Here is a 14,721-nt window from a genome sequence, read left to right on the forward strand (position 1 = left end):
GGCAACTTTCTCAGTGATTTCCAACCTGGAAGCCAGTAACATTTGGTCCTTTGTATTGTCACCCTCAGATTAATTGCTCTTCCAAGCCACTGCTTTGAGAGAAGGTTACTTTCCTGGGAGAGTTGTTTCTCTTATGTGTGACACATATGGTGTGTGAATTTAACTTGCTTTTTAAATATTTCACCTCTTATTGATCTGCCTTTTGTTAAAAGGAGTCAATACCAGCTAAGAATATTTGAGGGGGGCTGGGGTTGTGGCTCAGCAGTAGAGCGCTCACTTAGCATGTGCAAGGCCCTGGGTTTGATCCTCAGCACCATATAAAAATAAATAAATAAAATAAAGATATTGTATCCAGCTGTAACTAAAAAATAAATATTTTTTTAAAAAGAACCTTGAGAGCTAGGACAAGAAATTATGTTTTTCTCCCCTTCATGAGACACTGGGAAACAACATTTTCAGATATCAAAATTCAGAGCAGTAAAGTGTACAATCTAGGAAACTTGAGGACTGACAGTTTCTGCAGAATGTGGAAATGTTTCATTAAATTCTGAGTCCAAACCAGGAAGTAGGTTGAATGGAAGGAACACTCATTTGGGGTATAGGTCTTATGCCTAAGTCTTTCTTTTCCTCAAGCCTCAGTCAAAATGGGTGTGAAGAGGTAGATGGAGATAGAGACTGACCATATCCAAGTGTTCAGAGTAACAGCAAGTCATTCTCCATGTCCCCTAGTGTCGCACTACTACAAATTCATTACAAAAAATCACTATTCACTGTAGAGAAAGGGGTAAAGAATCTTGCTGAAAGGGGTAAAGGATCTCCTGCAAGCTCAGTATCAGGGAATGAGTAGAAAAAGGAAAGGCCTCTGTCTAGCTTGGCTTGTCCATGGTGGTTCTGCACTGGCTACTTTTGCAATAGCCCAACACCTGTCATCCTCTGCTGGCTGGGCACCACCTTCCCCTGCATCTTCCCTGACTCCCTGCTTCTTTTCTCATGGCCTAGCTACATAGAGGGAGCTCAGGGGAATTCAAAGCTTACCCCAGGGGCCCAGATTATGGTGCCCCCACGTTAGGAGCTCATAGGACACAAACTGCTCATAAATTAGAGCAAAGTATCACGAGGGCTTTCTAGTACCTTCTCTGCCTAGAAGCAGATGCCATCCCAGGCTTACAGAGTGCTCTCCTGTTAGAGTCTGTAAACAAGTCTGGATGGCACCTGGCAAATGTTAGAGTCTGTAAACAAGTCTGGATGGTGCCTGGCATATTGCCAGAGGGAATGGTTTGTGAAGTAACGCCAGCGAGCCATTAAGTGTGGAGATTCCTTATTGGTTGACTGCTGTATCTAGTTTATGTTAATTAAGATAAGCTGTGTGGAATGTATAAATACCTCTGTTGTCCTACAATAAACAGCTCCCACTCCTGCTGTATCAATGTACACAAGTTCCTCGTCACCCCCTGGTTATTTTGCTGCAGCCGGACTGCAGCACTCTCCTGGGTCAGCCAGGAAATCAGAATTGTGTCTGGTGATTTTCCCTCCAGGGTCTGAGATAGCAGATACCAGGCCTGTGCCAGGAGCCTCCTTTCCTGTAGCCTGAACTCCTGGGAGCCACCACACCCTCTTACCTACAGGTAGCTGCCTCCTAGTTCTAATGTGCCATTAGAGGCCAACTCTTTGCAAGGCAATTAAAACAATTTTGAGAAAAAGTTGAACTTGAGTTTGCTGAATGTTGAAATAGAGGGTCATTCCTCAAGCCTGCTTCAGATACTGCTCTCCCCAGAGGGACCAGGGACTCTCCCATGCCATGGCCAATGGAGATATTTTTCAAAGTTCATGGAATCACCTCTTATCAACTTGTCCTTCAAGTTTCCACTCCAAGTCTAAGCTCCGGTTGACTTCCAAAAGATCCTGGTAATGTCACTTATGAGATGAAGAAGCCCTTCCGGTTCTCTACTGGTTATTGTACCCATCTAGAGGTGGTTGTTGTTCTCTTTTGTTATTTTGTCTCCATTCTTCAGTGCAGAAGCTCAGCTTTTAGTACTTTATCTCTCACAAAGTCAATGGGACTTCAGCAAATGACTTGGTTGTGGCCATTGGCCTTTTGCCACATGGACATTCAAAAACTGACTTTATCTAATTGGCAAGCTCTAAGTACTAAAAAATTCTGGCTCTCTAGACCAATTTCTCATGTATGAGTCTCCAAGCTCTGTCAAGTCTATTTTTAAATAGGCCACATATTACTTGCTCTTGACTTCCTGCCTAATGTGTTCCTAGTCAAAATTACTTGTTTTGGCTCCTAAAAAATAGCTTGTTTTAGGCATGAAAATGGAAAATGAAATGAGCCAGGAGCATCTTGTAGTGTAAGAAATTTGGAAGTGACTGCTCCTCCCCCCCCAAAAAAAAAGAAGAAAAAAATGTGGAATAATGGAATACCAAAGAAACACAGCACTCAAGCTGGAAAAGCTCCAAATGATCAAAGCTGGAACAATTAAAAAACAAGAGTATTACAGATTGAACATCTCTGATCTGAAAATTCCTAATCCAAAATTCTCCAAAGACCAAAATTTTTGAGTCTGACATGACCTCATGGAGTTGCAGTCAAAATCCAGGTTCACTAAAAATATTGGATAAAATTACCTTCTGGCTATGTGTAAAAGAGACATATATTTTATGTTTGTGTTTATACTATAAACATACGTTTTATGTTCATGAACATGAATTTTGTGTTTTGACCTGCTTACCATCTCTAAGATGTCTCATTATATATGTGTAAATATTCCAAAATCTGAAAAGTCTCAAACACTCTGGTCCCTAGTATTTCAGATAAGGGATATTCTTGCTGTACTGCATTATAACTCAAAGTATGAAATAAATGTAAATAAATCCATACTGATGTAAACAAGTGATTGGTTTAGAAAATAAATTGGAGGAAGAAACAAACTTTATTTTCAGAATATTTCCAAGTAATATATGTAGATACTTTCCCCACCTCCAACCACACCCTCCAAAATGTGAAGTTTAACCCTCTCCTGTCCCCTTAAGGGTTCACTGGATCTAGTAACTTTCTGCCAAAATCAGATGTAGAAAAGAAAAAAAAAATTTGCAGTGTTGAAACTTGATAAATATTCATTAGTATGAATTTCTTGTCTGTGATATTTCTTTTTTATCTTTTATTGATTTTATTATTTATTATTTTTATTTTTTTATTTTTTTATTGGTTGTTCAAAACATTACAAAGCTCTTGACATATCATATTTCATACATTCGATTCAAGTGGGTTATGAACTCCCATTTTTACCCCAAATACAGATTGCAGAATCACATTAGTTACACATCCACATTTGTACATAATGCCATATTAGTAACCCTTGTATTCTGCTACCTTTCCAATCTTCTACTATTCCCCCTCCCCTCCCCTCCCATCTTCTCTCTGTACCTCATCCGCTGTAATTTAATTCTCTCCCTTGGTTTTTTTCCCTTTCCCCTCACAACCTCTTATATGTAATTTTGTATAAGAATGAGAGTCTCCTTCCATTTCTATGCAATTTCTCTTCTCTCTCCCTTTCCCTCCCACCTCATGTCTCTGTTTAATGTTAATCTTTTCCTCATGCTCTTCCTCCCTGCTCTGTTCTTAGTTGCTCTAATTATATCAAAGAAGACATTTGATATTTGGTTTTTAGGGCTTGGCTAGCTTCACTTAGCATAATCTGCTCTAATGTCATCCATTTCCCTGAAAATTCCATCATTTTGTCATTTTTTAGTGCTGCGTAATACTCATTGTGTATAAATGCCACATTTTTTTATCCATTCATCTATTGATGGGTTGGTTCCATAGTCTAGTTATTGTGAATTGTGCTGCTATGAACATCGATGTGGCAATATCCCTGTAGTACGCTATTTTGAGGTCTTTAGGGAATAGTCCGAGAAGGGCAATAGCTGGGTCAAATGGTGGTTCCATTCCCAGCTTTCCCAGGAATCTCGATACTGCTTTCCAAATTGACTTCACCAATTTCTAGTCCCACGAGCAATGTACAAGTGTACCCTTTACCCCACATCCTCACCAGCACTTGTTGTTGTTTGACTTCATAATGGCTGCCAATCTTACTGGAGTGAGATGGTATCTTAGGGTGGTTTTGATTTGCATTTCTCTGACTGCTAGAGATGGTCAACATTTTTTCATGTACTTGTTGATTGATTGTATGTCCTCCACTGAGAAGTGTCTGTTCAGGTCCTTGGCCCATTAGTTGATTGGGTTATTTGTTATCTTATTGCTTAATTTTTTGAGTTCTTTGCATACTCTGGATATTAGGGCTCTATCTGAAGTGTGAGGAGTAAAAATTTGTCCCCAGGATGTAGGCTCCCTATTTACTTCTCTTATTGTTTCTCTTGCTGAGAAAAAAACTTTTTAGTTTGAGTAAGTCCCATTTGTTGATTCTAGTTATTAACTCTTGTGCTATGGGCATCCTATTAAGGAATTTGGAGCCCGAACCCACAATATGTAGATCAGAGCCAACTTTTTCTTTTATCAGGTGCAGAGTCTCTGATTTGATATCAAGCTCTTTGATCCATTTTGAGTTAACTTTTGTGCATGGTGAGAGAAAGGGATTCAGTTTCATTTTGTTGCATATGGATTTCCAGTTTTCCTAGCACCATTTATTGAAGATGTTATCATTCCTCCATTGCATGCTTTTAGCCCCTTTGTCAAATATAAGAAAGTTGTAATTTTGTGAATTGGTCTCTGTGTCCTCTATTCTGTACCATTCGTCCACCCACCTGTTTTGGTACCAGTACCATGCTGTTTTTGTTACTATTGCTTTGTAATATAGTTTGAAATCTGGTATCGCTATGCCTCCTGATTCACACTTCCTGCTTAGAATTGCTTTTGCTATTCTGGGTCTTTTGTTTTTCCATATGAATTTCATGATTGCTTTATCTATTTCTACAAGAAATGCCATTGGGATTTTGATTGGCATTGCATTAAACCTATAGAGAACTTTTAGTAATATCACCATTTTGATGATGTTAGTTCTTCCTATCCATGAATAGGGTGTATATTTCCATCTTCTAAGATCTTCTTCTATTTATCTCTTTAGGGTTCTGTAGTTTTCATTGTATAAATCTTTCATCTCTTTTGTTAGGTTGATTCCCAAGTATTTTATTTTCTTTGAGGATATTGTGAATGGGGTGGTTTTCCTCATTTCCATTTCTGAAGATTTGTTGCTGATATACAGGAATGCCTTTGATTTATGCGTGTTGATTTTATATCCTGCCCCTTTGCTGAATTCATTTATTAGCTCTAGTAGTTTCTTTGTAGACCCTTTTGGGTCTGCTAGGTATAGAATCCTGTCATCCGCAAATAGTGATAATTTAAGTTCTTCTTTGCCTATCTTTATGCCTTTAATTTCTTTTGTCTGTCTAATTGCTCTGGCTAGTATTTTTTGAACTAAATTGAATAGAAGTGGTGATAGAGGGCATCCCTGTCTTGTTCCAGATTTTGGAGGGAATGCCTTCAATTTTTCTCCATTCAGAATGATGCTAGCCTGAGGCTTAGCATATATAGCTTTTACAATGTTGAGGTAAGTTCCTGTTATGCCTAGTTTTTCTAGTGTTTTGAACGTAACGGGATGCTGTACTTTGTCGAATGCTTTTGGTGCATCTATCGAGATGATCGTGTGGTTCTTATTGTTAAGTCTATTGATGTGGTGAATAACATTTATTGATTTCCATATATTGAACCAGCCTTGCATCCCAGGGATGAATCCTTCTTGATCATGGTGCACAATTTTTTTGATATGCTTTTGTATTCGATTTGCCTGGATTTTATTGAGGATTTTTGCATCTAAGTTCATTAGAGATATTGGTCTGTAGTTTTCTTTCTTTGAAGTGTCTTTGTCTGGTTTCGGGATCAGGGTGATGTTGGCCTCATAGAATGAATTTGGAAGAGCTCCTTCTTTTCTATTTCTTGAAATAACTTGAAAAGTATTGGTATTAATTCTTCTTTGAAGGTTTTGTAAAACTCCGCTGTATATCCATCCGGTCCAGGGCTTTTCTTGGTTGGTAGTCTTTTGATGGCTTCTTCTATTTCTTCCTTTGTTTTTGGTCTGTTTAAATTGTGTGTATCTTCCTGACTCAATCTGGGCAAATCATATGACAAGAAATTTATCGATGGGGCTGGGGATGTGGCTCAGGTGGTAGCGCGCTCGTCTGGCATGCATGCGGCCCGGGTTCGATCCTCAGCACCACATACCAACAAAGATGTTGTGTCTGCCGAGAACTAAGAAATAAATATTAAAAATTCTCTCTCTCTCTCTCTCTCTCTCTCTCTCTCTCTCTCTTTAAAAAAAAGAGAGAGAGAGAATTAAAAAATAAAAATAAAGATTTAAAAAAAAAAAAGAAATTTATCGATATCTTCACTATCTTCTATTTTATTGGAATATAGGGTTTCAAAATAATTTCTAATTGTCTTCTGTATTTCTGTAGCATCTGTTGTGATATTGCCTTTTTCATCCCGTATGTTAGTAATTTGAGTTCTCTCTCTTTTTCTCTTCGTTAGCATGGCTAAGGGTCTGTTAATCTTATTTATTTTTTTGAAGAACCAGCTTTTAGTTTTATCAATTTTTTCAATTTTTTTGTTTCAATTTCATTGATTTCCACTCTGATTTTAATTATTTCTTGCCTTCTACTACATTTGCTATTGTTTTGCTCTTCCTTTTCTAGGGTATTGAGAGGAAGTATGAGTTCATTTATTTGTTGGTTTTTTTATTTTTTTGAGGAATGAACTCCAGGAAATTAATTTCTCTCTTAAAACTGCTTTCATTGTGTCCCATAGATTCCGATATGTTGTGTCTGTATTTTCATTTATCTCTAAGAATTTTTTGATTTCCTTCTTTATGTCTTCTGTAACCCATTGATCATTCAGTAACATATTGTTCATTTTCCAGGTGATGTAGGATTTTTCCTTCTTTCTTTTATCATTGATTTCCAGTTTCATTCCATTATGATCAGATAAGATGCATGGTACTATCTCTACACTTTTATATTTACTAAGAGTTGCCCTGTGGCATAATATATGGTCTATCTTTGAGAAGGATCCATGTGGTGTTGAGAAGAACGTGTATCCACTTGATGATGGTTGATATATTCTATATATGTTGGTTAAGTCTAGGTTATTGATTGTGTTATTGAGTTCTATAGTTTCTTTATTCAGCTTTTGTCTGGAGAATCTGTCCATTGGAGAGAGCAGTGTGTTGAACTCACTCATAATTATTGTGTTGCGGTCTATTTGACTCTTGAACTTGAGGAGAGTTTGTTTTATGAACGTTGCAGCACACTTTTTTGGTGCATACATATTGATAATTGTTATGTCTTGTTGGTGGATGGTTCCTTTTAACAGTATATAGTGTCCTTCTTTATCCCTTTTGATTAACTTAGGTTTGAAGTTGATTTTATTCAATATGAGTATGGCCACTCCTGCTTGCTTCTGAGGACCATGTGAGTGGTATGATTTTTCCCAACCTTTCACCTTCAGCCTGTGTATGTCTTTTCTATCATATGAGTCTCCTGAAGGAAGCATATTGTTGGATTTGTTTTTTTTAATCCAGGTTACTAGCCTATATCTTTTGGTTGGTGAGTTTAAGCCATTAACATTTAGGGTTACTATTGAGACATGGATTGTATTTCCAGCCATATTTGTTTATTTTTGTTATTTAACTTGACTTGGTTTTCCTCTTTGTTTAGGTTTTCCTTTAAGGTACTACCATCCTCTGCTGGTTTTCATTGTTGTTTTTCATTTCCTCTTCATGAAGTATTTTGCCAAGGATATTTTGTAGTGCTGATTTTCTAGCTATAAATTCCTTTAATTTTTGTTTATCATGGAAGGTTTTTATTTCATCTTCAAATCTGAAGCTTAATTTTGCTGGATACAAGTTTCTTGGTTGGCACCCATTATCTTTCAGGGCTTAAAATACATTGTTCCAGGATCCTCTAGCTTTCAGGATCTGTTTTGAAAAATCTGCTGTTATCCTAATTTGTTTACCCCTATATTTAATCTGATTCTGAACTTATTTATAGGTTGGGCATTTTTATTATAATGTGTCTTGGTATGGATTTGTTGTGATTTTGCACATTCGGCGTCATGTAGGCTTCTTGGATTTGGATTATCATTTCATTCTTCATGTTTGGAACATTTTCTGATATTATTTCATTGAACAGTTGCCCATTCCTTTGGTTTGGACCTCTATGCCTTCCTCTATCCCAATAACTCTTAAATTTGGTCTTTTATTCTATACCATATTTCTTCGATGTTCTGCTCATGGTTTCTCACCATTTTTGCTGTGCTGTCTACGTTATTTTCAAGATGGTATACTTTATCTTGCTTGTCTCATGTCCTAACTTCTAAGTGATCTACTCTGTTGGTGATGCTCTCATTTGAATTTTAAATTTGGTTTATTATTTCTTTCATGTCAAGAATTTCTGTGGGTTTTTTTTTTTTTTTTTGTATAACCTCTATCTCACTGTAGAGGTGATCTTTTGCTTCTTGGATTTGTTTATGTAACTGATTGTCAAAGTGAACCTCCACTGCCTTTATTTTTTCTCTTATGTCTTCATTGAGATCCCAAAACATTTTATTTATGTATATCCTGAAGTCTTTCTCTGTCATTTTTCTGCTATAGCTGTCAATTCTCCTAATGATGTGTTGTCTTTAATTGTTTGTGGTACTTTCTTCCCTTGTCTTTTTATGTTGCTCGCATTTCTTTCTTTCCAGCTCTATGGGACTGGTGTTTTTGCCCTATAGATTTGTAGTGCTCTTATATGTTTCCAAAATCCCTCCTTTGAGGGGAATGACAATGTTAACAGATCCCAATATCAACAATACATCACCTATGAAGAAATTATTGTTATTAAGACATGTATAGTTAATCTCAATGTCCAGAAATGATGGATTCAATTATTATTTGAAATATAATAAGTAGTTTCATAAAAGATGTACAGTTTCTGGTGGTGGACAGAGAACTTGGGGTTTGTCATAGGACATTATGCTAAGGGGAAAAGATGTGAGGGTATGGGGTTAATATAACTTAGGAAATTTGGAGGAGAACTCTAATCAAGAGGGTTAGTTATAGGGGAATAGACAGGAGGTAATTTAGCATAGAAAAGTTTATGGGAGGACAGTAAAGTACATAAAATCACACTTATATATTTAGAAAATTATAGGATGTAAAAATAGCAAAATTTGGAGGTTGAAAGAAGAAGAAAGAGAGGAAGAAAAAAGGAAAGAAAGAAAGAGAAAAAAGAGAGAAAAAAGAAAGGAGGGGCTTATGCAATTCCTCTATATTGTATTATACTGGTGACTCACTTCGCAAAGTTCTATTTCATGTAAAGTTCTTGGTTTCATATATGTTGGGGTTGTGAGGTCCAGAGGACTGAAGGATAGAGAAGAAAGAAAAAGGATAAAAAGGAAAACAAATACTCTTAGAATTCTGTTTCCTTCCTTCTTCTCTTCTCTTCCAGTAGGTGGAGTTGTCTATTTTAAGCTGGAGTCTCTGCTCTCAGGTTTGGTGTAGGTAAACAATGTGAGAAGACTTGAGTCTCTGGTATAGTCTCCCTCTCCTGCCTGGAGCTTCCCTAATCTTGGTCTCTCTGTTTTGATCCAGGTTTTTAGACCCCTCCCCTCTCTTGCTTATCAGGTCTCAACGGTTGGACCTCTGTCCACAGGCTTGCACCAGGTGGGTTGTGCCCTGGTCGCACTGTGCTCTAGTTCACCTAAGATTGTTTTTTGTGCTGGGTAGACACTGTGCCAAGGTATCACAGGTGGGATAGGGGAAGTTGTTCAGTCGGAGATCCCGAGCTGATATCCATGCCCCCCACCCCCTGAAAATGGTGATAAAGGTTTTCCAAGAATGAGTCAATCTGCTTCCAGCACCCACGTTTCTAGTGAGCTGAGATGTCCTAGTGCTGTGGCTAGAATGCAGCTGGGTGACCTGCTTGGGAGCAGAGTGTAGTCTGGAGTTCTGCAGAGGTGCTGATTTTGTGATTCTTGTATGCCACTTGAGAGCTGTGCATGTGGTTGAACTGGGTCTGGAGTCTGGAGTCTTACTGGAACACTGAGTTTTCTCAGCTCTGGTGGATTCTGTGAAAATCTACTGTATAGGGATCCTGTCACATGCTCTGAGGTGTTGTATTCCATTTAGGTGAGACCTTGTGGAAAAGCTGCCTGACTGCTTTCTTGGATTCATGCACAGAACAGCCAGAAATAGTACCTCCTCTATTAAACCATCTTGGGTATTATATATCCCTTGTAGGATGTAATGAGGATACTTCACCTCTGTGGAATTATTCCCCAAAAGCTATGACAGTAAAAATGAAGAAGTCCGAGATCCCCAAATAGAAAGACATGGTGCAAAATACTTGTCAAAGTTTCTTAAAAAGAGTGAATAATATGAGAAATAAAGGAAGATACATTTGCATGGAATCATAAGTAATCTAGAGGTGATTTAAAGAGTTCAGGAGGATGTGTGCTGGTTCCATGCAAGTACTATATCATTTTATAGAAGGCACCTGAGCCTCTGCAGAATACTCAGAATACTCAAATTGGATCATGCTTTAGTGAACAATGACTGTATTTTCCTCATGTTCCCCATTCTAATGAAACCAACTTGTTTTTGAAGTTCCTAAGGGTCTAGTTGTTCAGAATCTCCCAGGAAAGAAATTTCTCTATGCTAGTGGGACCTTCATCTCACTCAGTCACATTGTAGGAGCTGGTTTAGTTGTGGAATTTTCTTAGAATCTCAAGCTTCTCAAAGCATCCATGTAGTCATAGTTGGGGAAAAAGGAAAAAAAATGACAAAATTTATTTTTATATTAATTACTAAATGCTTTTGTGCTTAGAGAGGATCTATCCTATAACATGTCAGATTTTTATTTTGGTTTATTTTGCTTTTTGCCAATTTGTTAATTAATTTCTGAAAAACTAAATACATATCATTTTAAAAAAATTTAAACAGGAAAAACTTCTATTCTTGTCCTACAGTGTGAAACTCATCCTTTTTTTTCTTCCTAGGGGAGCTGATTTATTTGTGACCTGCAGAACAAACTCCCTTGTGGATTGCCAGTAATAGGGAGCTTTGGGGGTTCACTCTGTGGTAGAGAACATAAAATCCCCTCCCATGTGCAGACAGTTTTGCAGCCCAGAGGACAAGAAGACAGACTGTGTTGCACAGGACCCCAGGTATTTCCCCCACACCACAGAGCAGTGAGAAAACAGGGGGAGGCTACCAATGGGTCTGAAACCATGTGATCCTTTTTCCAAACTTGCTGACTTTTGCCTTAATTACACATGGGGGTGATTGCATTTGCTACTCTACCCAGTGGCACATAAGTTAAATCAGGTAATGCATGGGGGAAACTCTGCAGATTTTTATCAACTGAATATTTTGGGGTATTATTTAATCATGGTCTCAGAGTACTAAGCTACATCAATTATCTCCATAAGAAATAAGAAGTACAAATTCGACCACACCAGTATTTGGTACGGTAGTCCTATTATGTCCAACCTCACCTGGGTAACTGCAGATCCCATGTCGCCAAAGTCCCCAAAGAAGATCTCATCTTCCACACAACAACTGGGCCAAGTTGGCTTTAAACAACAACCCCTGGAAGGGGGGGGGGGGCTTAAATAAGATCTCAGGGACATTCTGAGTCCAAAGTCCAAAGACTTTTTGAAACATAAAGTGCACAGAGAAACAGACTGTTTGGGGGATAAGTAGGTGTTCTTTCCCCATGGTGATCACATAGTGGGAACATCACTTCCAGGGATGTTCCACCCAGGGTTCTCCATGTGTGGCAGACGGAACCACTCATTTTACCTACCACAGCCCCAACCAAAGCTCTGCTCACAGAACCTTTAGTCATCTTCCAGAGAGAAGAAATTAAGACTCCAGTGCCAGAATTCAGGGAAAGGAATTAAGATCAGCTCTGGCAGCTGGGAAAGACCAGGGAAAGCTGGGATGGGGGAGTTGCTTGGTGACTGACCCCACAAGGCTCACACCTGGTATCACATCATCTTCTATGTGAAGACTCTTCTCAGTGTGAGGAGGATCTTGTATTGGAGGTTGAAATCTCTCAGTATTCTGCACAATATGTGATGTGATCCAGAATGAAGGGTGCAGCAGCCCCAGCACTTCTATTTACCCTCTGATTTCCATTTATCAGGAATTCCAGACACCCTAAATATAACCTCTCCTATTTCTCCCCACATCACCCCATTGTATACAGCAGGAAACTGAGAAGAACAATTTGCTCCAGAATCATATCTGTTTCTAGACTACACATAATTCAAAGCAGGATTAGGAACATCAGCCCCCCTCACCACCACCCCCCTCTCCATCTTTCTTAGCTCCACTTTCCTGTCACCAGCAGAGTACAGATATTGGAATGGAGACAACAGAGGGGTACTTCAAGGTATAAAGTCATGCTCAAACACAAAGAGCATTTGATATTTATATTTGATATTACTAAGCAAAACACAAGGCAATGTGAACTTTTAAAAGAAAACCTTTCAAACACATTTTATTGCACTACATTCCCCATTATGTCTTTCCTCATAAGCCAGGCACTATGCTCTGGTAAAACTCCTCATGGATTTCCAACATGTCTCAATTTTGTTAGCTTCTCCCTGGCTTCAAACATATCCATTGTGAGTCCAGTAAGTGCTTTCTAAAATGCATCAGTATTGTCAGTAGGCAGAGTTTGGTCTGTGTTTTCTGAAGGCTGGTTTTCCCTCCCTCTGATCTACAGTGGACACAAACTCTGGTTTCCATGGATGTCATCCTCCTCAAAGATGTAGTTGAGGAAATGCTTGTGGACAGGTGACCTTGAGCTTCCCCCCATTGACATTGACTCAGCACAGCCACCACTTCACTGCACACTAAGGCCCACATTTCATGCTGTAAGTGCCAATTTTACTTCTTAAGTGTACTCCTGAACCACAACCAAACATTTCTAATGAAACACTATGGCTGCATTTTAACACTATGGCTGCATTGAGGTCAAGATGGGATGGTGACACTGCATCTGAAAAATGACCAGACTGTCCAGTCTGCAGCATGATGACTGAGAGCACAGGCTCCGGATTCAGACCACAGTGGGTTCAAAGTCCTTTGCCAATCACTATCAGTGTGGTCTTGAGCCAATTCCTTACTCTAAGCCTCACTGCCTCCATCTGAAAAAAAGGGAAATAAAAGCATTTTTTAAGGTAGGAATTAAGAGAAAGTGCATGTAAAATCTTATTATGACTGTACTTAATAAACACTCAGTAAAAAGTGGCAATTTTTATAGATAGAAAACTGTTCATTCATCGCCTTACAAATGAGCTTTGTTCCAAATTCTGAGCACACAGCAAGGCCAGGCTCCCTGTATTGTGCATTTCCATGTTATCTCCTCACGTTTCAGTGGGATGTCTAGAGGGAAGGAGAACGAGACAGGACTCAGCGAGTTCCTCCTGCTTGGCATCACCAGTGACCTTGGGCAGCAACAAGTCCTCTTCTGGCTCGTCCTGTGTATGTACCTGGTCACTGTGGTTGGGAACACACTCATCATCCTGGTCATCTGTTCTGAACCGCACCTGCACACTCCCATGTACTTCTTCCTCACCAATCTCTCTTTTGTTGACATCTGTTTCACCACCAATCTGATCCCCAAGCTCCTGGTCAACCACATGGCAGGGACACAGACCATCTCTTACCCCTACTGTCTGACTCAGATGTACTTCCACATCTCCTTTGCCAATGTGGACACCTTTCTGCTGGCTGCCATGGCTCTGGACCGTTATGTTGCCATCTGCAACCCCCTGCAGTATTACACCATCATTACCCCCCAGCTCTGTGGTGGGCTGGCAGCTCTTGTGTGGGTCTGTTCTGGCTTCATCTCCCTGGTCCACACGCTCCTCATGAGCAGGCTGACCTTTTGCTCTTCCACCCAGATGATCTCACACTTCTACTGTGATGCTTACCTGCTCATGAAGATTTCCTGCTCAGACACACGTGTCAATCAGCATGTGTTCCTAGCAGCCACGGTCCTGTTCATGACCCCCTTTATGCTAATCATGGTCTCCTACATCCGCATAGCCATAGCTGTCCTCCAGATTCCGTCTGCCAAAGGGAAGTGCAAGGCATTTTCCACATGTAGCTCCCACCTGTCTGTGGTCACCTTATTCTATGGGACTGTCTTGGGGATCTACACTCGACCCCCAGACTCATTCTCAGCCAAGGAAACAGTGGCAACCATCATGTACACTGTGGTGACCCCCATGTTGAACCCCTTCATCTATACCCTAAGGAACAAGGACATGAAGGCAGCTGTGAGAAAACTCTTCATCAGGGATTCAAGATCCTCTTAGTGGTGGTGAAAGCTGGGCTGGCACACAGAAAGAAATACAATACAAGGAAACAGAATAGACTTCACATCATCTTAACACCACCTCCTCCACACACCAACTTGGACTGTTTTTAAAAAACTAGAAATTAGAAGGGAATTTCATTGTGTTCAGAAGAGAGAATTAGAAGAGATAATTAATTGTATTTCTGGGAATCTATTTCAGCTGCAGGGTAATAGAAAAGTCCAATTACTTCAACTTAAACAAAACCAAAGTTGATCTTTGTCTTCCATAATGACACTTCCAGAGTGGAAAACCCCAGTCTAGAAATGAGACTCCCAAGGTCTCTCGTCTCT

The 14,721-nt window shown here is 39.3% G+C and overlaps 1 protein-coding gene across 1 annotated transcript; it reads left to right on the top strand.

Annotated features, from left to right (window-relative positions):
- Nucleotides 1-13,447: 13,447 nt before the first annotated feature.
- On the top strand, nucleotides 13,448-14,389 carry LOC308652147 (olfactory receptor 1M1-like; the record flags this gene model as incomplete). The annotated part of the gene is made up of 1 exon (XM_081299880.1): nucleotides 13,448-14,389. One exon carries the CDS (start codon nucleotides 13,448-13,450, stop codon nucleotides 14,387-14,389), a length of 942 nt encoding a protein of 313 aa, XP_081156006.1.
- Between the last annotated feature and the right edge of the window lie 332 nt (nucleotides 14,390-14,721).

The sequence above is a fragment of the Spermophilus citellus genome, assembly GCF_964194105.1.
Source record: "Spermophilus citellus genome assembly, chromosome: 1".
Lineage (NCBI taxonomy): Eukaryota > Metazoa > Chordata > Mammalia > Rodentia > Sciuridae > Spermophilus > Spermophilus citellus.